Raw genomic sequence first — 25552 nt, 5'->3', positions numbered from 1 at the left:
GAAGGATCATAGTAAGGCCAGTATCTCTGGTACCTTAGTCAGTTTACACTTTCGTCCTCATGGTGATAACTGAGCTCAATGCGCTAGGTATGTTGAGAGTGTTGACCTTTTAACAACCGTTTGTCTTAGATGACACTTGAGGGTGTGTAAACTTTCATGGCTGTGAAGCCCTTCCTCAAAGCATAGGTCTCAAAGCTTAGCCACTTGTGCGTCATACAAGTTGCGGGTTGATTCTAACGTAAAGCTAGCGTGACGCTTTGTTGCCTGGCGAATTATCCTCTCTTATTCAAGCAGCCTTGATACAGTCCATGCGTGTAAGTGGAACACTGTGGGGTTCCCGTGTGCTTGCTTGGTGTGCGGATGTACTAGCAAGTTAGATCCACTCTGGTAGTTGCAGTTGAGGAGGTCCCAGTTCTTGTATGAATGGGAACCACACATTCTAAGCTGGCCAATAAAGTGACCAAAATCAGTTACAGGTTCCTGCGTCTGCATGATTTTCTGCAACACTTACTACTAGAGCTGGAAGGGGAGGCAACGTGGCGTTTAGTCCTTCCCAAAGAGATGCTCAGAGCATCTGTTGCCCATGCTCGTGGATCTGGTATTGGAGAGGCGAATGTTGCCAGTTGATTGTTGAATCTTGTGGCGAACAAGTCTATGGCCGAGCTCCCATCTGTTGTATGATCTGTTTGAAGATCTGTGGATGTAGCATCCATTCTGTTGGGGATGGTTGTGTTGGGCCGAGATAGTCGTCTACTTTCACATTCTTGGCTCCTGGAATGTGGCATGCTTTTATGTTGATGTTCAGATGCGTCCGTTATGCTGAACAGATGAAAGCAAAGGTCCAGAAGGTTCCTTGTTCGACCTTATGCGATCCTTGTTTGTTTATGTGGAGCGCCACTGTGGATTGATGATGCATCAGATGAGCATTTTTAGAATGGTGGTCCAGTGGAGTATGGCTTTTATGACTGCTTTCATTTCTGGCATGTTGATATGCAGACCCTTCTCCTGTAACGTCCATTTCTAGCTGACAGACCCTTGTCGTAGTCGCTCCCCATCCCTGAAGAGATCGTCCGCGTAGAGATGAGTTTTGCACTCGGCTCTGCTAAGTAGGTACCTCCGCCAAACATTCGATCTCAGAGTCAACCATAGTAGATATGGTTTTAGTCTGTCCTGGAGTCTGAATCATCCAGATGGGCATTCACGAAGACCTGTAGTGGGCGTCATGTCCTGTGCTGAAGTGAGGGAGACCCAACAGGCTTTGCCACTCTGCGTGAGTAGCCCGCGGAGTAGAGCTTGAGATACCATCTGTTGTATCTTTAGCCAACGGTCCTCTGGAACCGCTATGCGGTTTTCTGTTGTGATGAGCCGAATTCCTAGGAACTGCAGGTCCTGTGTAGGTTCTAGTTCCGACTTGAGGATATTCACTAGCCATCCTAGTTGAGTGAGAAGCCTGATGGTGAAGTCTAGTTGTAGTCTGAGATGACTGGGATCTTGATGAGCCTGAATCCCATCGTCCAGGTAGAACGCACTGCGTAGACCTCGATGATGTAGGTATGTGACAATGGGCTTTGTCACTCGTGTAAACAACCAAGGGGACGATGATATTCCAAATGGAAGGACTTTCCATTGGTAGTGTCGTCTGTCTAGTAGGAATCTTAGGTATTTCCTTGATTCCGGATGTATAGGGATGTGCAGGTATGCGTCCTGTAGACCTATGCTGACCATATGGTCCGACGGACGAACGAGATATAGTAGTTGAGGCAGATGAATCATTCTGAATTTTGCCGGTCTGCGTAGATAATCTCTGTTGAATGTCCTCATGTTGTGTATCAGTCGGAACTTTTCTTTGGAGTTTTTCTTTGGTACAAGGAAAACTGGGGAGTAGAATCCTGGTGAGATCTGGTCCTGATCTATCACCTCTATAGCGTCCTTCTCTAGTAGAGATGTGACAGCTTCAGCGCAACCTCTCTATCCGATGGGCAGCGGTTGAAGCCCTGAGGTGTGTCCGTTAATGGAGGGGCTGCTTGTAGTTGTATTTGATATCCTGCTTGGCGCCAGGATGTTGGATAAAATTGGTCCTGAAGAATTCCCAATTCTCCCAGTAGCGTTGTAAAGCGTTCCCACTTGGGAAGGTTGTACAGGAACGGCTGGGGTGGGAAGACTCCAGTCGTTCTGAACCCGTCATTCATCGTCTAGATCCTCTGGCACCTCTGGGTGCCCTGCCTCGTCGGATGTCCTCTATAGGTCCCGGATGAAGCGTGAAAAGTCCTTTCCTCTTCTGGAGGTCCATATTTCTTTTCTCTTGCTCTTTGGATGCCTGCAAATTTAGATTTGCCGAGTAGCGTTAGGGCGTCTGCTTGATGACACTGGCTAGTGTATCAATGGACTTTATCATCATCACCTCCCTGGATTCCTTTGTGACTTCCTTGGCAACTTATCAATCTCTCCGAAGACCGATGTTGTAGACCATGGCTCTGTAGAAGAGTCTTAGTGAAGCGTTAAAGCTCCAGTTGCATGAAGACAAAAGCCCTGTCTTCTAGCAAGCGTCAATGCTGCTGATATGGATGCCAAATGCTCTGACATAAACTGGTGGTCCTTTTTCTGCGTTAGTAAGGCAGAGTAAATCATCCAGTCCTCCTCGAGTTTGAGTTCCTGAACTTGGAGATGAGCATCTCATTAATTGCCCTTGATCTGGTAAGTCGAAGAAGGTCAGCCTGGTCATAGTGTCTATCTGTGCCAGCTTTTGTCATCAATCTTATAAGATTTGGTCGGGGAGTAGTTGATGATTTTATAGTTCTCATCTATCTCTGGTGCCTTCATGAAGAGTCAATATTGTGTAGTTTAGAACTAGCTGCGTTGAACTGATCATTCGGAATACTTTGGCCTGGAACTTTGTTGCCTTCCTCAAGTCTGCATCAAAGGTCCTCAGAGATGCGTCCGAGACAGGGTCAATTGGAGGTAGGGTTGATGGTCTCCACATCATCATCCGTCATTAGTGCGTGAGTGCTTCATTCTCCTCCTTAGAGGGGTGAAGCCAGGTCAGTCCGTTAACTACATCCAATATTTTATCTCTGAATCGGAAAATATGATTCCATCCATCCGTCCTCTGTATCATGTCCAGTTGAATATTGTGGCTGAATCGGTGTCCTCCGTGTATGGAGATCTGCGTGGAGACCTGCGTGGAGATAAGTATGTAGAACTATGTGTAGTTCTATAAGGAGATCTGCGTGGAGACCTGCGTGGAGATGAGTATGTAGAACTATGTGTAGTTCTATAAGGAGATCTGCATGGAGACCTGCGTGGAGGTGTGTGCCTTCGTTTCCGTGATTGCCTTCCTTAAGGCAATATGGTCCTTTGTGGTGACTTTCGTGGAGATCTGTGTGGAGATGTTGACATTCTTGATGACGTTCCTGAAGACCTGCGTGCAGGTGAGTGATTCTGTTGAGGGTCCAAGTCCTGAGACGCCTCTCTGCACCTTCTCGGAGGTGTAAGTTTCTTTCTCTGCGTTGCAGGTTGCCTGCGTGAAGGTCCTTCATTATTCACATCATCAGATGACAATCTATTTAGGTCCGGTGAACGTCCATTCCTTAATCGTGCAGGTTCGTTGAGTAGTGCAGAGCAGGTCTACCCTTAGTCCGAGTGCTAGTACCTCTAGCAGACATCGCAGGCGCACAACCTGTGCGGAGTCCTTCATGCAGCAATAGTCCCTCGCGCAGGTTGATGACTTGAGCATGAGAGCCACCTGGCTGTCCATCATGCAAGGTCCTTTCCTGCGCGAACCGTTTCTCCATCAGGTCCATCATCTGTTGGGAGAATTGCTGCATGAAGGTCCCGGGGTTGAACGTCTGCGACGACACATCTGAGAGGATAGCGATAGGGTCCAAGGATCGCTGTGCCTCATGGGTCCGTGATGCCTGCGTTAGGGGTAACTCGGACTGTGTAGATAAGGTTGCTGAGGTTACCGTAGCTGAGGCTTTCGTCTTCTTCTTAGGCGGTACCTCTGGGATGAGGATAGGAGGTTCGTCATATAAGCCTATTTCCTCAATCGGGACGATCTCAGTAGAAAAAGTCCTCTTATTCTGTGATGTGCCCCCGGAAGACTTCGATGAAGGATTAACTGTAGAATGCTTCTTCTGAGAAGATGATGGTTTCTTCTTCTTAGTATGGGTTGAGGAATTGTCCGAAGTAGACAATCTTTTCTTCAAGGTAATGGCGGACAGAATCCCACGCCCATCTTCCGAAGACGCCTCCGGGAGATCACTGGAAGGAAGCATGTCGTCTGACAATGACAAACGGTTCCTTAAAGACTCAGCCGGTTTAGCTATGACTTGCAACAGCCGTCTGGATTTATCCTTAGCACGTCTAAGCAGAGAAAACTGATAATTATTAAAATCAAAATCTGTTAAATGCTGACAAATATTACAGTGAGAGCTGGAAGTACATGTTGTTGTGCAACTGGGGCACAATAGCGGGTCTGCAGCAGAGAACCTAAATTTGCAACGAAAACAGGTTTTCATGAAATGTAAACAAACTGAACAATCACGTAAAAACGTGAATAAACAGTCAAAATTGATAATAAGTTTCAAACCATATTGTAGAAGGATACTCCCTGAAACCTTATAAAGGTAATTTAGAGGGTAATATCTAAGTAAGAAAAGGATATAGTGTCGTGTAGGAGACCCAGGTGCTCTCCCAACCGTCCATTGGGGCGAAGAAGGAGAGAGTGAGAGTGTTCCACTAACGTTCGCAAGGAGAAGAAGACAAGCAAAAATACATGAGTCAGGATAAGGAAAAATACAGAATTCTCTCTTTATTGATATGTTCATGTTAACATATGAGGTGAGGTGAAGTGAAATTGGGTTTTACGTCGTGCTTGAGAATTTTTCGCTCATATGACGACATGCATGCGTGTGTATGTGTATGTGTGGCTGCTTGTACTAGCCCAGACTTAAGCTGGTTTTATAGTGCTAGCCCACTTCGATACCATGCCGCAGTAAAGCATGAATACCCCACTCAACATATCAAGGGTGATGGAGCCATTAATGCCAAGCACCTGGCAGGGACCAACAAGTACCATAAAGTGTTGGCGCAGTGCTCGTCCATGCTCTCGGTAGGACGCTCTAAGGCCCAGATTGAAGGGTGATTCCCCAAAGTGTTTGCTAGGTACAATGTGTGAAGCCTATTTCTGGTGTCCCCTGCCATGATAGTGCTGGAATATTGCTAAAAGCGGTGTAAAACCATACTCACTCACTCACTCATGTGTATGAAAACTAATGGCAGCATTTGGGAGTCAATACACAAACCTTCATATATACTATTCAGTAGATAATGATTGTTCTCAAATATGCTGCTCAAAGTGTGAAACTGAACCAAATCTTCAGCTTGACCATCCCTTGCACAAGAGAGAGATTTGATTGGACAAATATTATTAGTATTGTATCAGACTCACAACAAAGCTATGGTAATGAATTGATCCAGGGTATTTAACATACTGCAATGGAGATATAGTTCATTGGCTAATTAGGGAGTTGATACAATGTGTCTGCCACAATCTCACACTCCACAGTATGGGATATTTCTACCACTCTGCAGGAACGTACCCCGAGGAAGGGGTAGACGGCTGATGCGAATGCCCGAAAGTCTTCAACCTCCTTCCAGTCCACGATGTTGATGTAGTCGCACATGAGCAGGACATACCGTAGACATGAAGCATCCAAGTTGCCACTGAGGACAGTGCCAAGAAGCTGAAGAAACTGGAAATCACCAAAAATATTAATCTGATGCAGGAATATATTTGTTGTAAAATCAACATAAAAATATATCAAATAGTGTGTACACTACTGCCCTGGTAATATTTCTGAAAGAATTCTATCCTCCATCTATGCCAGCCCTAGACAAAGATGTCAGGTTCATGATGATAGCATGAGACTCACCTTGTTGGTGGGCGAGTACTCCGTGATGGCAGACAGGAAGTCATGGGCGGCCAGGTACACAACCTCCTCCACCAGGTAGCGCTCTGTCAGGAACCGGTACAGGTTGTCCTGGCAACACACGTTACTCTCAACAATAGAACAAGAAAGGGATAGGTCTTCAGAAAGATTTGTAAGACATGATCATGATTGTTCTTGTATGATAACGTGTCACATTCAGTTGCAGTCAAATATGGATCATCTGTTAACCATCTACAGAGCAACTGCAGAGCATCTACTAAGGGTCTACCACATGTAAAAAAAAATATCTTCCAAGTTTCTCCTGAAAGACTACTGAATGATTACCAAGCTTATATTAAGTGACTACCATGTGTCTACTAATCATTTACCAAGTTAGTGTCTCCAGAGTCTCCCAAATTGTATACAGAGTGTCTAGCTAGATCAGATCACCCAATCGCTAAGTTTCCACTGAGAGTTGCCCTGGAGCCTATTGTATACAGACTGTCTACCAAGAGTTGAGGGAGAGTCAAGTGTCCACAGAGAGTCTACTGAGAGTCCACAGAGAGTCTACTGAGAGTCTACTGAGAGTCCACAGAAAGTCTACTGACCAGTACTGAGTGGTACCCATCCTCCTCCTCCCCGTAGTCATCCTGCCACATGATGAACGCCAGGAACTGCTCCATCACCGACACCGTGCGGGGCTGCAAGGGGAGACAATAAGGTCTCTGTTCATGTAACCTCTTGAAACTTCTGTAACTCACTTCCCCAGTATGCTGTGCCTTTCTATGTATAACAAGCGTGTAGTGAAATTACAATTTCACATGTGCAACTCACACACCTGGTTGTTCTACCAGCAAGTGGTCCCCCTCATAAAAAATAGCGAAAAGTGACAACAAAATAATGATCGTTTGTTAAACAACTTTTTCATTCGGGTGTCCAAAATTATGAGACAAATCATCAGAGTTGGTCTGTTGATTTCACGTGACTATGCAAAATTTGGTTTTGTTGCAATTATTAGATTCCCTTTTAGTGAGCAATTCATTGATCTCAAATGAAATCAAATGGACTGTAGGCTCCCTTACAAGATCCAGTGGTCTGGTGACTGTCCTGTCCACGTTGGTCCTCTGACGGAAGTCGTCCCACACAGCCTGCATTGTGTTCACCTGGGGACAGAAACCGCATCATTAGAGTGGGTCAGTTTATTGGTTCATTGTTGTTTAATGCTGCACTCAGCAATATTCCAGCTATATGGCGCAGTCTGTAAATAATTGAGTCTGGACCAGACAATCCAGTGATCAACAGCATGAGCATTGATCTACACAATTGGGATATGATGACATGTTTCAACCAAATCAGCAAGCCTGATGACAGGAAATGGGTTGCTGAGGACCAATTCTAACCTGGATCTACAAGTGTTAGTGAGTAAGTGAGTGATTGGGGTTGACTCCCTTCTAAACAGTACTTCAACTGTACGTCAATGTTCCAGTTTACCATAAACAATAGACCCTGAACCAAAACCCTTTTCCTCCAGATGCATCATGGTTTTATCGCCTTTTGGTATTGTCCATGCTACATTCCACTGACAAAATTTGTCATTTTAATTTTAAAAAATTAAATAAACAAACATGCTATACCCAATTCGATATTTGATGGGCTGAAAATATACTACCCATCAAAAGTTTAGACTCACTTAAAGCACTCACTATATGTTATGTATATGTATGTGGTTACATCGAAGATGAATTTCTCCACCAACTTGGGGGAACCAACTGAAAACCTTATGCAGATGAATTGCACAAGGATGATGCTTCAAATTGCGAAAGGCATGAGCAAATGTCGTGCATGTGAACAGATGCGTTTTGGTGTAAAGTTTTGTTAAGAATTCGCCAATTTTCACAGATTTTAATCATTTACTGAACTCATGACAATAATCTTTTCAATGTTACGAATATGTTTTACAATACACCAGTTCATAACTAAACAGTACCTTTAAACAGTATGGAATATTTTGCAAAAAGCTAGTTTAGAACAGTGGACAAGTAAGTGGCTACATTTACACTAGTGAGTCTAAACTTTTGATGGGTAGTATATAACCAAAACAGATTTTGTCAAATATGTACACGTGTGACATGTGTCACTATAGATGTTATTGCTCACAATATTTCCCTCCCCTCCAGCCATGCTTGTCCCCCCTCGAGACAGCCCTGGGGTGAGGGGGCCAGTGGGCGTGGTCAAGGAGTCCTGGTGCTGGGATACAGAGCTGGGGATCATGTCGAAGGCAGTGTCGGGAGTCGGTGGCTTCATGATACTCCTGTGGAAGGAGTGGTAGAGTTCAGGATAATGAAATCACTACTCAGTGAGTGTGTGAAGTTTAACTGTTGGCAACATTGTTGCCATTGATCTAGGAGTAAAGCCTGAAGTGATACAGGTCTTTAACTGCAACCATTTCGGTGAAATGCATCACCAGAAGTATAGGGCTTACTTAGAATCATGATCAGGGAAAACAGAGATTTTAACCTTTTTCTGAGGTATCAACAGCATTAAGAAACGAATAATTACCAAACTATTTGGTTTCAAGTTTATCTTTACTATGCAAACCTTAAGAATGCCTTATTTGAAGCATAGTTTAACCTTATGAATTTGGATGGCTTACTTGTGTCCCTCAAGTGGAAATAGAAGGAAACAGCATTTTCTTACAACTAGAATTACAAAAAAACGAAAATACAAAAGTTTTATTCTCATACATATTTCATTCCTTCAAACTTTGCTATTGCGACATGGCGACACTTACTCCACCAGATCTCTGTTGATGCGGACTTTGGGCCGAGTAATCTTAATATGTGTGCAGTTGTGAGGTAGGATGAAGATTTTCTCTGATCCCCCGAGTCGGTGCGGACACACAACAGTCTGAAATATACACCAAATAATGACAGGAGTTGAAGGCTCTTTCACACTGTCCAAATTCCTGTTTGTCCCGAGGTCAGGGACAGCCATTGTTTATCACGGACTGGTATGTTATCAAGTTAACCTGCCCTTTCTCTGGCATTATCATTTGTTATGACAATGAAATAGGAATACTGATTGTGTGCCAAAATAGTGAATCATGTTGTTATTTTGAGTCTTTTTAATATCAGTTAGGCTTGACGTTAAGTGAAGGTCATGGACATAAAATGTTTGGAAATGGCATGTAAGTTTCAGGAGTTGCTCTGTGGTCTGGTTAAAGATTTAGAGGAATTTGACACTGTGCTTGTAGTAACTACCGGTGACTGAAAGCATGAGCAGTGGTCCGAACCATCAAGACATGACTTCCTTGCCTTCAGTCAATTCCATCCTCGATAATCTCCAGGGTATACATTACGATCACTCTCCACTATACCCTGGATGCATCCCCGGCATGGCACGATAATTATATTACCTCCCTTTGCTGGCTCCACATTCTCACAGTAGCCAATCAGCTAAGCCGCCGTTACATCCGAGCTTGCCAGTGTCAACAAAGATAGCGGTCGCAGTCAGCGAAGGTTTGTTCGCAGTGCCACTCAGATTTTTGAGGAAATAATACAGACAAATTGACAGATCTGAAACTTTCAAAAAATATATAAAAGAACTCCTTCTACCTCTTTCAGAGTACCTCTGCATCAATTGTGTTGCCAAGTTTAAACGGTTAGATAATTTAAGAAGCGAAAGTGTAAGAGTTGTGATTGGTTCGCTCAACTTCCCAGCGTAGACGCCTGATTGGATAAAAAGCCAGCCAAGGGAGGTAATAAAATCATCGGTCCAAGCCGTGGATGCATCCAGGGTATAGTGGAGAGTGATCGTAACGATATACCCTGGAGATTATCGAGGATGAGTCAAGTCAAGAGCCAACAAATCAATACCCATAGTAGTAAGCTCATAAGACATGCATGAGAAGATATAGTGGGACAGGAATATTTCCTGAACCGATTCTCAAACAGGTGAGTCAATAGAGTCCTACTTTATCCATATCTTGTTATGAGACTATCATTATGTAGTATAACCAGAAATTATTGAGAATTTTAGGAATATGTTTAATTGGATTTCTAGTATAAACAACCTTGACCAGCTATCAAGTGCTTGGTTTCATTCAAGAGAAACAACTCTGTTAATCCTTTTTCATTAGTTTGTGAAGAGTTATCCCCCTTTGTTTACTTGCTAGCAGACGATATTTTCAGTGATCCTCAGTATGGATGATTTAGAGAAGAGGAAGTTGATTTTAGAGTATTATAACAAGGACATCAGATCAGCTAAAGTGATTTCAAGTAGAACAGGCATCCCTTTGTCCACTGTTTATCGTGTTTTGAAAAATATTGCAAATGGATATGGCATTGAGCACCAGGGAGGCGCAGGTAGGCCCAGAAAATTGACTGTCGGTGACAGGAGGCGGCTTGGTATTCTTGTTTCTAAAACAAAGGAAGAGTTTAGAAACTTAAGGCTGGATATGATTGATAGAGGAACTGTGGCTGTCTGTAAGGAGACAATTAGAACTGAGCTGCATGCAATGGGTTGGCAGAAAAGTCGAGGAATTCCATCACCGATCAGGAAACCTGAACAAAAGGAGTGAAGGTTGAACTGGTGCTTACAGCATAGAAATTTTAACTGGGACAATGTGATTTTCTCAGATGAAAGTTCTGTGTGGCTGTTTCCTAATACACTGAAATTCTGGACCAAACAAACTGAAAAACCTTTGTATCAGTGCCCAAAGTACAGTCCGAAATTTAACGTGTGGGGTGGCATATCTGTGTTAGGGGCAATGCCCCTCTGTGTATTTGAAGGGAATATGAACATATGAACAGTGAGCGGTACACAGATATTCTCGAGGGACATTAACTTCCATCTGCTCACGTGTTCTATGGAAATGTTTGGAATTTCCAGCAGGACAACGACCCAAAACATCGTTCAAAGCATTCACAGGCCTGGTTTCGGAAATATGACATTATTAGATTGGCCAAGTTATAGCCTTGACCTAAATCCAATAGAAAATGTTTGGGGACTTATGAAGGAAAGTGTCAATAAGACAAAATCTGACAAATATTGCTGAAATGAAAGAAAAGGTGGTCCGATATTGGGACAGCATGGACCACGACTTTCTAACTTCTTTGATCAGTAGCATGCCCCGCCGCATTGAAGCCTGCATTGCTGCCCAAAATACTAACTGTTCACCAGTCTTTGAATCTGGAGTTATGTTTTGCTAATATTCACATTTAATACGTGAGTAATGAGTGAACGAAAAAAAAATTTACAATCTTAAATTCTCAATAATTTCTGGTTGTACTGTAAATCATTTAATCTTTTTGTGAGAATGTTCTGAAATAAATCTTTATTGAATTACCTTTTCTCCACAGCTAGGGCAATATTTAGCATCTTTGAACTCTTCAAAAGTCTTCCCTGTGTTGTTAGACGTGTAGATCATGGCAGCATACTTGCTGAACACGCGCTCCTGGGGGATGAACGGGTCTGTCATGGTCTCGTCCATCTCACCCTGCCCCAGACCCGCAGACAGGATGGAGTCTGAGAATAAAACCACTTTAGTCAGGGATAGTGGACACAAGATGGCTGCCACCACCAGATTCAACACACACACACACACCCAAAGACCGACAGGATGGAGCCTGAGAACATAACCACTTTAGTCATTGATAGTAGAGGCTGCCACCATCAGACTCCCCCCACACACACACACACACACACACACACACACCCAAAGACCGACAGACAGGATGGAGCCTGAGAACATAACCACTTTAGTCATTGATAGTAGACCATCAGACTGCCACACACACACACACTCCCAAAGACCATCAGACAGATTTTACATTATTTACACACACACACACCCAAGATGGAGCCTGAGAACATAACCACTTTAGTCAGGGATAGTAGATACAAGTTGACTGTCACAGGCAGGTGCTGGCGATTAGGTGTCTGACTCTGAGGGTGTGGGTTCAAATCCCGGATGGGACTCAACCCAACAAAAGTACTAGAATCTGTACTTACTGAGAATGTGTAATCCCAAATATAACATATGTTACATTTGACCACTTTCTAAATGGCATTTTGCATTCATTATTAAAGGAGCAAAAAACGTACCTGTTCTACTCTTTGTGCCTGTCTCAATTCCCAGTCTGTTTGACTTGTGCTCTTTCTTGGTTCTGTAGAAATAAGCAGCAAGTCAGTGAGTCATCAGTACGGTAAATCACGAAATTTTTGCGAGCATGATATTTTGGGGAAAATTGCAAATGACTTGAGTTCGCAAAAATATCATGATGCAATTTGCTGGTCAAACGCAATAAACAATCAACAAATAACATCTCATTATCTCTTTGTTATTCACCAGTTCATATAATCAACAACAGAGCTAGACAATATATCAATTAAGCAATGGCAGGACTTTGGGGGAGACTAATTACTAGCATTACTAGTACACACAAGTCACATGTCAAACAAGGGATACTCGAACAAAAGTTACTCAATCAGTATGTGTGATAGTCCAGACCGTTTGGTAGGCCGACACCATCCAACAGGCGTGGATAGGTTTCATCACACTTCTCCGGAGATTTACAGCTTTGGGGATGTCATTATCCTTATACTTTGCTCCTGAGTCCAACAATATATTAGAGGCATTCCAATTAGTATAATCCCTTTGAACTGTTTTAAGCTTATCTGGCCTATGCAGCATGTGTTGTTTTTAGGAAAGTACTCTACTGAGCTCAGTTCAAGATTAGCGGCAACTTTTAATATGTGATTGGATTTACTTTAGGTAGAACTTTCAGTTGCAATTTATTCTTGAGAATTGGGCAAGTCGCAAAAATATCATGGCACAAAAACATTAGTGGTTGCCACTCACAAATATATTGTGACGCAAACATTTCGTGATTTACAGTATGTGTAACAGAGTGAGTGAGTGAGTTGGAGTTGATATTAACTATCAGTTATATTGCAGCATGGGTCTCAGATATTTACCATCCTTATGAAACCCTTGAGAACATGTATTCTGGTAGCAAACCTAGAAACACAATCAGGGCAAACTAGGTTGGTACTTACGGCAATGGCGGCATGTTCTCCTCCAGTGTCTGCAACTGCTCCATCAACATTGTGTTGTGTTGCCGTAGCAACCCAAGCTCTGTCATCATCTCACCTATTGTCACCTGGAAACGTTCCTGAACTGCCTGGAGCTAGAGAGGGTCACAAGAACTAGGTTATGTCATTTTGAAGTCTTCTCACCAGAGTTCATGTGACCCTACAAAGTATTTTGATCGTCACAGTTTGGATGTGATCCGTCTCTGCCAAATGATTTATCTCACCCTATTTAATCTATCTCACCCTACTGATCCATCTCAAATGGTCTGCTTGCTCTTACCATAACTATCTTACCCAGTCTGATCTTTTCACACTTGTGTTCCTCAGTCCTTACCCTCTCAAACATATTCCAACTTCACCTTTTGTCAAACATCCTCCCCCTACTAGTCACTTCTCCTTTAGTCAAACATCAGCCCTCTCATCAGTTCTCCCCTTGTCAAACATCTTTCCCCTCCTAAGTCCTTCCCATTGTCAAACATCTTCCCTGTCCTCAGTCCTTACCCTCTCAACCATATTCCAACTCCTCACTTCTCCTTTAGTCAAACATCCTACCCCTACTAGCCACTTCTCCTTTAGTCAAACATCATCCTTCTCAGTTCTCCACCCTTGTCAAACATCCTCCTCCCTACTCAAACCTCCCTCTTGTCAAACATCGTTCCCCCCACCTGCTGGTCGGCATCCTCTATCTCCATCTCCTGTATCTCAAACTCGGCCTCCGTCATGTCCTCTGTGGTCACCTTGGTCTCCAGCTCCTCCTTGTGTTCCTCCAGGAAGTGGTCATACTCTGTGGGTAACACAAGCACTGACCATGTGTATAGCACCTCAATGACATATATACTGAGAGAAACAAATAAAGGAACACAGGAAAATTCAAGTGTTCCTTTAATATTTTCCAGTTTTCATCACCAGCTTTGAATAGCGCTGTGGGAGGAAATCTGAGAATGAATTAAGGAACACTGCCACGAAGTGGTGTTCCCTTATTTGTTTCCTTCAGTATATAATTTCTTACTGACCACCTCATAAAATCTCATTGACACAAAAATTCACTTACAGGCAACCTCATCAGACAACAACACCTTATGGATAAACAATGCCTTATAGAAAGTTGTCAAATGCAGCATAAGGAATATACCATATATAACATGCCTACTGACCACCTCTATAGCATGCTAAAGGGATATACCATATATAACATGCCTACTGACCACCTCTATAGCACACTAAAGGGATATACCATATATAACATGCCTACTGACCACCTCTATAGCATGCTAAAGGGATATACCATATATAACATGCCTACTGACCACCTCTATAGCCTCTATAGCACAGTGGGATATACCATATATATACCATATAACATGCCTACTGACCACCTCTATAGCATGCTAAAGGGATATACCATATATAACATGCCTACTGACCACCTCTATAGCACAGCTAAAGGGATATACCATATATAACATGCCTCTATAGCATGCTGATATACCACCCTCTATATAGCACTAAAAGGGATATACCATATATAACATGCCTACTGACCACCTCTATAGCACACTAAAAGGATATACCATATATAACATGCCTACTGACCACCTCTATAGCATGCTAAAGGGATATACCATATATAACATGCCTACTGACCACCTCTATAGCACAGTAAAGGGATATACCATATATAACATGCCTACCCTTATACATGCCTACTGACACCTCTATAGCATGCTAAGGGATATACCATATATAGCATGCCTACTGACCACCTCTATAGCATGCAAAGGATATACCATATATAACATGCCTACTGACCACCTCTATAGCACAGTGGGATATACCATATATAACATGCCTACTGACTACCTCTATAGCACAGTGGGATATACCATATATAACATGCCTACTGACCACCTCTATAGCACAGTGGGATATACCATATATAACATGCCTACTGACCACCTCTATAGCACGCTGGGATATACCATATATAACATGCCTACTGACCACCTCTATAGCATGCTAAAGGGATATACCATATATAACATGCCTACTGACTACCTCTCTATAGCACAGTAAAGGAATATACCATATATAACATGCCTACTGACCACCTCTATAGCACGCTAAAGGGATATACCATATATAACATGCCTACTGACCACCTCTATAGCATGCTAAAGGAATATACCATATATAACATGCCTACTGACCACCTCTATAGCACGCAGTGGGATATACCATATATAACATGCCTACTGACCACCTCTATAGCATGCTAAAGGGATATACCATATATAACATGCCTACTGACCACCTCTATAGCACAGCTAAAGGGATATACCATATATAACAGGCATGCCTACTGACCACCTCTATAGCATGCTAAAGGAATATACCATATATAACATGCCTACTGACCACCTCTATAGCATGCTAAAGGGATATACCATATATAACATGCCTACTGACCACCTCTATAGCATGCTAAAGGGATATACCATATATAACATGCCTACTGACCACCTCTATAGCATGCTAAAGGGATATACCATATATAACATGCCTACTGACCACCTCTATAGCTCAGAGCTATGACATCAGGGAGTGACTCACCCTCCATGGATGTGTTGAGGACAGTGAGAAGCTGTTGTTCAAGTTTACTGCAGCACTCGATCTGGCTGATCAGGTTGGCCTGTAGTACAAGCGTCGTGGATGTTAGGATATACACTCATAATATCATAGTTACAGGGGGTGGTGGGGTCCTCATCCCCATCTTCAGCCTAGTGGTTAAAGTGTTCATTCATCACGTCGGAGACCCGGGTTCGATTCCCCACATGGGTGCAATGTGTGAAGCCAATTTCTGATGTCCCTGCCATGATTTTGCAGGAATATTGCTAAAAGTGGCGTAGAACTAAAATTCACTCACTCACTCACAGTTACAACATACTGACTCCTTGTCTGGTGGATTTGAAGCCTTGTCAAAACATGAACAAATAGACATCGTTAAATTTGTTTTAACATATGTTATATTTGGGATTACACTTTCTTAGTAAAGTACAGATTCTAGTACTTTGTTGGGCTGAGTCCCATCCGGGATTCGAACCCACACCCTCAGAATCAGGCACCTAATCGCCAGCACACAAAGTCAGCTGCCTAACCCGCTCAGCCATCCGCAACTTCCACAAATGGAAGTCGGACAACTGGTAGACTAGACTTGGTGGAATCTTGAAAACTCACTTATTTATCCAGTTCCAAATGTAAATAATAAAGATCCCTCCATTATATTGTTGGGGATATTTAATACTCATTTCTGAGCACCAAGGCATCTACACTCAAATGGTGGTTGTGTTAGATATCTCGGAAAGAGTGAGTGAGTGAGTGAGCGAGCTAGCTTTAATACCTCTTTAACCCCTTACTGATCCTATTTTTCATTGAAATAGAACTCACTTTTACAAAAATAAAACATTATTTATGAAATTTCCAGTTGTGTGGAGATGATCTGTAGATACATACTCTCTTGGTGGAGATGACTGCTCGCTTCTTTGTCTTGGAATCATCTTCTTCCTCATCAGTCTTCTCAAGGAATGCTGGGTAATGTAGGAAATGATTATTTACATTTTTTCCAATGAGGTGTTAAATTTGGAATAGGAGAGAAAAAATTCAGACATCAGATAAATGACCACTGACGGCAAATTTAACATGACATGACATGACATGACACACCTGACATCACCTGACCATCACATGACATGACATGACATGACATCACTGCAATCCTATTTGTGATAACAGTGACAAATATGAAATGCAGTGTTAAATAGTTACAGATATCAGAATAATATCCATTAGCTTCTCATTTAACAAAACTCACTCACTCACTCATTTAACTGGATTACTTCATATCTCTATAATCCAATTTAAAACAAGGTGAAAATATGAAAATGCACAGTTGCATGAACGTGTCCATGAAACAAACCAGAAGTATGTCAGGGTCTGGGGTCTTGTTTCAGCAGCCTAAGAAATACATGTTGTTATGACTATATGCTAATAATACAGGTGGTGTAAACATATAAATTAACGTTTTTCTTAAACAAATGAATGTTGAATGTTTGTGTTACTTTACTGAATTATCGCTTTATTAAAGAAATATTACTATAAATGTTAAGTCTTGATAAATAAGTTTCCGTCATGCATGCACATCTTTATCACAGCCGCCTACTATGGCCAACTATTTGCAGACGATTGTTGCAAAGGTTTATAAGTTTTTGTGCTTGAAAAAGACAGAGGTAAACCTTTCATTAGTATAGAAATGGTTTAATACAGAACTTGTAGAGCTGTTGGTATGTCTTACCAACAAGTTTACAATATTGTAAACAAATCAGACAAGACAGGGGCCGCCTCAAAAGCAAAACCGATCGAAAACCATCCTTGACAACTTTGACAAGGGAGTACTTAGACGGGCTAGGTCTACAAACTTTAGGAGAAGAAGAATATATGTATATTCTAAAGAAGCTACACCAGTGACTTCGTTAAATCTTTGGCCAATGTTCACAACTAGATTAAACTGACCTAATTACATCCATATTTTTCAATGAAATATACTGTTGACATGCAAACATTTATTAAAACGCTGCACACATCTACAATCAATCGATAAGATAACACAAGTGATAGATTCTTTCCAATGTACAGTAATTTTATGTCTATTTCACAACAAACACACATACACAAATGATCCCTTTACATAACCAATAATGTGATACTATAATGCATACATATTCAACATTTTGATGAAAACATCTATTGAGATGACCCCTAGCCCGAAGCTGCAGTGCTCAGGTGTCAATTTCACCTGTCGATACTGTGCATGCTGATGACGTAACTCAGGCAGTTAATGTTTGTATCAAATAACGTCCAACTTTTTTGATATTTTCATCAGTAAAAACGCATTTTAGGGCATGTCTCAAAATTTATACCCACGGTCTACATTAGGTAGATGTTTCTTAAAGTGATATTTGTTATTTAAGTAACTGTAATACCTCTGAATTTTAAATATAAGTCAAAAAGCATTTTTCTAGCATTTCCGACAGTACTTTAGTCCAGAGGACTAGAGTAAACCGTATACTAGTTCTCACAGTTCATGGCTTGTCTTGCTTGAACAACAAATGTATATTGAAACGTTCCATGAGTTATATTCAGTTCCAGTTTGAAGCAAACTGGAGTATTGAGAACTGGTTAAGAACTACAAACCTCAAATGTTGTTTGCCACGGAAGATCACCATCATCAGATTAATCTTCTCTTCAGCATGGTTAAGTAGTGTTGTGCTGGCAGCTAGTGTGAGTTCTGTAGGCCTTTACTACACCGTGTATGGAGTCCATGTGTGCACTAACCATCATCAAATTAATCTTCTCTTCAGCATGGTTAAGTAGTGTTGTGCTGGCAGCTAGTGTGAGTTCTGTAGGCCTATACTACACCGTATATGGAGTCCATGTGTGCACTTACCATCATCAGATTAATCTTCTCTTCAGCATGGTTAAGTAGTGTTGTGCTGGCAGCTAGTGTGAGTTCTGTAGGCCTTTACTACACCGTGTATGGAGTCCATGTGTGCACTTACCATCATCAGATTAATCTTCTTCAGCATGGTTAAGTAGTGTTGTGCTGGCAGCTAGTGTGAGTTCTGTAGGCCTATACTACAATCGCAGTATGGAGTCCATGTGCACTTACCATCATCAGATTAATCTTCTTCAGCATGGTTAAGTAGTGTTGTGCTGGCAGCTAGTGTGAGTTCTGTAGGCCTATACCACACCGTGGTATGGAGTCCATGTGTGCACTTACCATCATCAGATTAATCTTCTCTTCAGCATGGTTAAGTGCAGTGTTGTGCTGGCAGCTAGGGTGTGAGTTCTGCAGGCCCATACTACACCGTGGTGGAGTCCATGTGCACTTACCATCATCAGATTAATCTTCTTCAGCATGGTTAAGTAGTGCTGTGCTGGCAGCTAGTGTGAGTTCTGTAGGCCTATACTACACCGTATGGAGTCCATGTGTGCACTCTACCATCATCAGATTAATCTTCTCTTCAGCATGGCTAAGTAGTGTTGTGCTGGCAGCTAGTGTGAGTTCTGTAGGCCTATACTACACCGTATGGAGTCCATGTGTGCACTTACCATCATCAGATTGATCTTCTCTTCAGCATGGTTAAGCAGTGTTGTGCTGGCAGCTAGTGTGAGTTCTGTAGGCCTATACCACACACCATGTATGGAGTCCATGTGTGCACTCTACCATCATCAGATTAATCTTCTCTTCAGCATGGTTAAGTAGTGTTGTGCTGGCAGCTAGTGTGAGTTCTGTAGGCCCATACTACACACTGTGTATGGAGTCCATGTGCACTTGGGCCATCATCAGATTAATCTTTTCTTCAGCATGGTTAGAAGTAGTGTTGTGCTGGCAGCTAGTGTGAGTTCTGTAGGCCTATACTACACTGTGTATGGAGTCCATGTGTGCACTTACCATCATCAGATTAATCTTCTCTTCAGCATGGTTAAGTAGTGTTGTGCTGGCAGCTAGTGTGAGTTCTGTAGGCCTATACTACAATCGTATATGGAGTCCATGTGTGCACTTACCATCATCAGATTAATCTTCTCATCAGCATGGTTAAGTAGTGTTGTGCTGGCAGCTAGTGTGAGTTCTGTAGGCCTATACTACACTGTGTATGGAGTCCATGTGTGCACTTACCATCATCAGATTAATCTTCTCTTCAGCATGGTTAAGTAGTGTTGTGCTGGCAGCTAGTGTGGATTCTGTAGGCCCATACTACACCGCATGGAGTCCATGTGCACTTACCATCTTCAGATTAATCTTCTCTTCAGCATGGCTAAGTAGTGTTGTGCTGGCAGCCAGTGTGAGTTCTGTAGGCCCATACTAACACGCGTATGGAGTCCATGTGTGCACTTACCATCATCAGATTAATCTTCTCTTCAGCATGGTTAAGTAGTGTTGTGCTGGCAGCTAGTGTGAGTTCTGTAGGCCTTTACTACACCGTGTATGGAGTCCATGTGTGCACTTCTACCATCATCAGATTAATCTTCTCTTCAGCATGGTTAAGTAGTGTTGTGCTGGCAGCTAGTGTGAGTTCTGTAGGCCTATACTACACTGTGTATGGAGTCCATGTGTGCACTTACCATCATCAGATTAATCTTCTCTTCAGCATGGTTATGTAGTGTTGTGCTGGCAGCTAGTGTGAGTTCTGTAGGCCCATACTACACCGTGTATGGAGTCCATGTGTGCACTTACCATCATCAGATTAATCTTCTTCAGCATGGTTAAGTAGTGTTGTGCTGGCAGCTAGTGTGGATTCTGTAGGCCTATACTACACCGTGTATGGAGTCCATGTGTGCACTTACCATCTTCAGATTAATCTTCTCTTCAGCATGGCTAAGTAGTGTTGTGCTGGCAGCTAGTGTGAGTTCTGTAGGCCTATACTACACCGTGTATGGAGTCCATGTGTGCACTTACCATCATCAGATTAATCTTCTCTTCAGCATGGTTAAGTAGTGTTGTGCTGGCAGCTAGTGTGAGTTCTGTAGGCCTATACTACACCGTGTGCTGAGTCCATGTGTGCACTTACCATCATCAGATTAATCTTCTCTTCAGCATGGCTAAGTAGTGTTGTGCTGGCAGCTAGTGTGAGTTCTGTAGGCCTATACTACACCGTGTATGGAGTCCATGTGTTGCACTTTCTACCATCATCAGATTAATCTTCTCTCAGCATGGCTAAGTAGTGTTGTGCTGGCAGCTAGTGTGAGTTCTGTAGGCCTATACTACACCGTGTATGGAGTCCATGTGTGCACTTACCATCATCAGATTAATCTTCTCTTCAGCATGGTTAAGTAGTGTTGTGCTGGCAGCTAGTGTGAGTTCTGTAGGCCTATACTACACAGTGTATGGAGTCCATGTGTGCACTTACCATCATCAGATTAATCTTCTCTTCAGCATGGTTAAGTAGTGTTGTGCTGGCAGCTAGTGTGAGTTCTGTAGGCCTATACTACACTGTGTATGGAGTCCATGTGTGCACTTACCATCATCAGATTAATCTTCTCTTCAGCATGGTTAAGTAGTGTTGTGCTGGCAGCTAGTGTGGATTCTGTAGGCCATACTACACACCGTGTATGGGGTCCATGTGTGCACCCATCATCAGATTAATCTTCTTTCAGCATGGTTAAGTAGTGTTGTGCTGGCAGCTAGTGTGAGTTCTGTAGGCCTATACTACACCGTGGTATGGAGTCCATGTGCACTTACCATCTTCAGATTAATCTTCTCTTCAGCATGGTTAAGTAGTGTTGTGCTGGCAGCTAGTGTGAGTTCTGTAGGCCTATACTACACCGTGTATGGAGTCCATGTGTGCACTTACCATCATCAGATTAATCTTCTCTCAGCATGGTTAAGTAGTGTTGTGCTGGCAGCTAGTGTGAGTTCTGTAGGCCTATACTACACCGTGTATGGAGTCCATGTGTGCACTTACCATCATCAGATTAATCTTCTCTTCAGCATGGTTAAGTAGTGTTGTGCTGGCAGCTAGTGTGAGTTCTGTAGGCCTATACTACACCGTGTATGGAGTCCATGTGTGCACTTACCATCATCAGATTAATCTTCTCTTCAGCATGGCTAAGTAGTGTTGTGCTGGCAGCTAGTGTGAGTTCTGTAGGCCTATACTACTACACCGTGTATGGAGTCCATGTGTGCACTTTACCATCATCAGATTAATCTTCTCTTCAGCATGGCTAAGTAGTGTTGTGCTGGCAGCTAGTGTGAGTTCTGTAGGCCTATACTACACCGTGTATGGAGTCCATGTGCACTTACCATCATCAGATTAATCTTCTCTTCAGCATGGCTAAGTAGTGTTGTGCTGGCAGCTAGTGTGAGTTCTGTAGGCCTATACTACACAGTGTATGGAGTCCATGTGTGCACTTACCATCATCAGATTAATCTTCTCTTCAGCATGGTTAAGTAGTGTTGTGCTGGCAGCTAGTGTGAGTTCTGTAGGCCTATACTACACTGTGTATGGAGTCCATGTGTGCACTTACCATCATCAGATTAATCTTCTCTTCAGCATGGTTAAGTAGTGTTGTGCTGGCAGCTAGTGTGGATTCTGTAGGCCTATACTACACCGTGTATGGAGTCCATGTGTGCACTTACCATCATCAGATTAATCTTCTCTTCAGCATGGTTAAGTAGTGTTGTGCTGGCAGCTAGTGTGAGTTCTGTAGGCCTATACTACACCGTGTATGGAGTCCATGTGTGCACTTACCATCATCAGATTAATCTTCTCTTCAGCATGGTTAAGTAGTGTTGTGCTGGCAGCTAGTGTGAGTTCTGTAGGCCTATACTACACCGTGTATGGAGTCCATGTGTGCACTTACCATCATCAGATTAATCTTCTCTTCAGCATGGTTAAGTAGTGTTGTGCTGGCAGCTAGTGTGGATTCTGTAGGCCTATACTACACCGTGTATGGAGTCCATGTGTGCACTTACCATCATCAGATTAATCTTCTCTTCAGCATGGTTAAGTAGTGTTGTGCTGGCAGCTAGTGTGAGTTCTGTAGGCCTATACTACACCGTGTATGGAGTCCATGTGTGCACTTACCATCTTCAGATTGATCTTCTCATCAGCATGGTTAAGTAGTGTTGTGCTGGCAGCTAGTGTGAGTTCTGTAGGCCTATACTACACCGTGTATGGAGTCCATGTGTGCACTTACCATCATCAGATTAATCTTCTCTTCAGCATGGTTAAGTAGTGTTGTGCTGGCAGCTAGTGTGAGTTCTGTAGGCCTATACTACACTGTGTATGGAGTCCATGTGTGCACTTACCATCATCAGATTAATCTTCTCTTCAGCATGGTTAAGTAGTGTTGTGCTGGCAGCTAGTGTGAGTTCTGTAGGCCTATACTACACCGTGTATGGAGTCCATGTGTGCACTTACCATCATCAGATTGATCTTCTCTTCAGCATGGCTAAGTAGTGTTGTGCTGGCAGCTAGTGTGAGTTCTGTAGGCCTATACTACACCGTGTATGGAGTCCATGTGTGCACCTACCATCATACAGGTCATCATAGCCCTTCTTGAACTTAAACAGATACTCCGTCTCTTTCTTGGCCTCATTAAGCACCTCCTGAAAGATTGAATTAGGAGATAAACATCATGTGTTGGCCAATTTCGGGTGTTATTGAAGCACGGGGAATTCATTTGAACTGACGATAACAAATACAATGGTATGAGCGATGTTTGTCCGTATTAATATGCAGCCAATTTCCGGGAATCGAATACCATTTGATCACATTTTTCAACCAATCAGATTTAAGAACACAGTGACTTTTGGTTTACAATGTTTGTTATACTTAGTATCTACACACAGGCAGACATTTTCCATCCTGTATCCTCTATCAATGAAATATCAGAACTACTTGGGCGTATGTATTGTCTTGGTCCGTATCAGCTGCACGTTTGTGGTATAATATGTCATTCTGCTTCAGTAATAATGCCACTGAGATGTAAGGGAGCAGTTAATCAGAGATTGGTGGTTATGATGTGTATCCAATGACTGACCTCCAGATGGTGTATGTCTGCCTCCAGTCTCTCCTGCATGAGGTCTGCTGCCAATCGAGTGGTGTCCAACGTCTGCTCCAGACTGGGGACACATAAATACATCACAATGCATCAGGAGCTACATACAATACATCAGGAGCTACATACAATACATCAGGAGATACATACAATATGTCATAGTACATCAGGGGATACATACATCACAGTACATCAGGGGATACACACAATACATCAGTACATCAGGAGATTACACACAATACATCAGTACATCAGGGGATAACACACAATACATCACAGTACATCAGGGGATAACACACAATACATCACAGTACATCAGGGGATAACACACAATACATCAGTACATCAGGGGATAACACACAATACATCACAGCACATCAGGGGATAACACACAATACATCAGTACATCAGGGGATAACACACAATACATCACAGTACATCAGGGGATACACACAATACATCAGGGGATAACACACAATACATCACAATACATCAGGGGATAACACAATACAGCACAGTACATCAGGGGATACACACAATACATCACAGTACATCAGGGGATAACGCACAATACATCACAGTACATCAGGGGATAACACACAATACATCACAGTACATCAGGGGATAACACACAATACATCACAGTACATCAGGGAATAACACACAATACATCAGTACATCAGGGGATACACACAATACATCAGTACATCAGGGGATAACACACAATACATCACAGTACATCGGGGATAACACACAATACATCAGTACATAAGGGGATAACACACAATACATCACAGTACATCAGGGGATAACACACAATACATCAGTACATCAGGGGATAACACACAATACATCACAGTACATCAGGGGATAACACACAATACATCAGTACATCAGGGGATAACACACAATACATCACAGTACATCAGGGGATACACACAATACATCAGGGGATAACACACAATACATCACAATACATCAGGGGATAACACAATACAGCACAGTACATCAGGGGATAACACACAATACAGCACAGTACATCAGGGGATACATACAATACATCACAGTACATCAGGAGATACACACAATACATCACAATACATCAGGGGATAACACAGAATACATCACAGTACATCAGGGGATACACACAATACACACAATACATCACAGTACATCAGGGGATACACACAATACATCACAGTACATCAGGGGATACACACAGTACATCAGGGGATACACACAATACATCACAGTACATCAGGGGATACACACAATACATCACAGTACATCAGGGGATACACACAATACATCATAGTACATCAGGGGATACACACAATACATCAAAGTACATCAAGGGATACACACAATACATCACAGTACATCAAGGGATACACACAGTACATCAAGGGATACACATAATACATCAGAGTACATCAAGGGATACACACAATACATCAGAGTACATCAAGGGATACATCACAGTACATCAGGAGATACACACAATACATTACAATACATCAGGGGATAACACAGAATACATCACAGTACATCAGGGTATGATGTATGATGCCACACATGATGCCATACACCAATTTGGTATCCAAGTCTGATCATGCAACTCCTTGTTTTGATGTTATAGTGTAAGGAAGCAAAATACTCAAAATCTGAATTTTATTTCATATTAGGATATTTGAGTGCAGCAATCTGTTATTAAGAAAAAATCATACACATTAATTTTAAATATACAGAATACAAAATATTTCTATACCTCATCTGGCAATTGCAAGGACATGTATTTTTTCTGAAAACATTTTTATTTATTATTTATATAGTGCACATATCTACGCACTAGTGCATGCTCAAGGTGCTGGTATTTGTTCCCTCGATCATTGGATCAATCTCAAAGGCAC

General features: G+C 42.3%; 1 protein-coding gene across 1 annotated transcript in view; it reads right to left on the bottom strand.

Moving 5' to 3' along the window:
* The window catches only part of LOC124274361, a 44408-nt gene that overhangs the window by 6721 nt on the left and 12135 nt on the right, over window positions 1–25552 (bottom strand). The window contains 14 exon segments of the mRNA XM_046709734.1: window positions 5601–5753; window positions 5934–6041; window positions 6539–6631; window positions 7013–7093; window positions 8088–8241; window positions 8722–8837; window positions 11278–11456; window positions 12036–12097; window positions 12990–13120; window positions 13691–13809; window positions 15636–15714; window positions 16536–16609; window positions 23115–23190; window positions 23625–23706. Coding sequence (XP_046565690.1) covers window positions 5601–5753; window positions 5934–6041; window positions 6539–6631; window positions 7013–7093; window positions 8088–8241; window positions 8722–8837; window positions 11278–11456; window positions 12036–12097; window positions 12990–13120; window positions 13691–13809; window positions 15636–15714; window positions 16536–16609; window positions 23115–23190; window positions 23625–23706 — 1507 coding nt within the window.

Source organism: Haliotis rubra, unplaced genomic scaffold, assembly GCF_003918875.1.
Source record: "Haliotis rubra isolate DU_JTF1 unplaced genomic scaffold, ASM391887v1 Scf19, whole genome shotgun sequence".
Lineage (NCBI taxonomy): Eukaryota > Metazoa > Mollusca > Gastropoda > Lepetellida > Haliotidae > Haliotis > Haliotis rubra.
The sequence above is the reverse complement of the archived record's forward strand: the minus strand, read 5'-3'. Positions and strand labels throughout refer to the sequence as shown.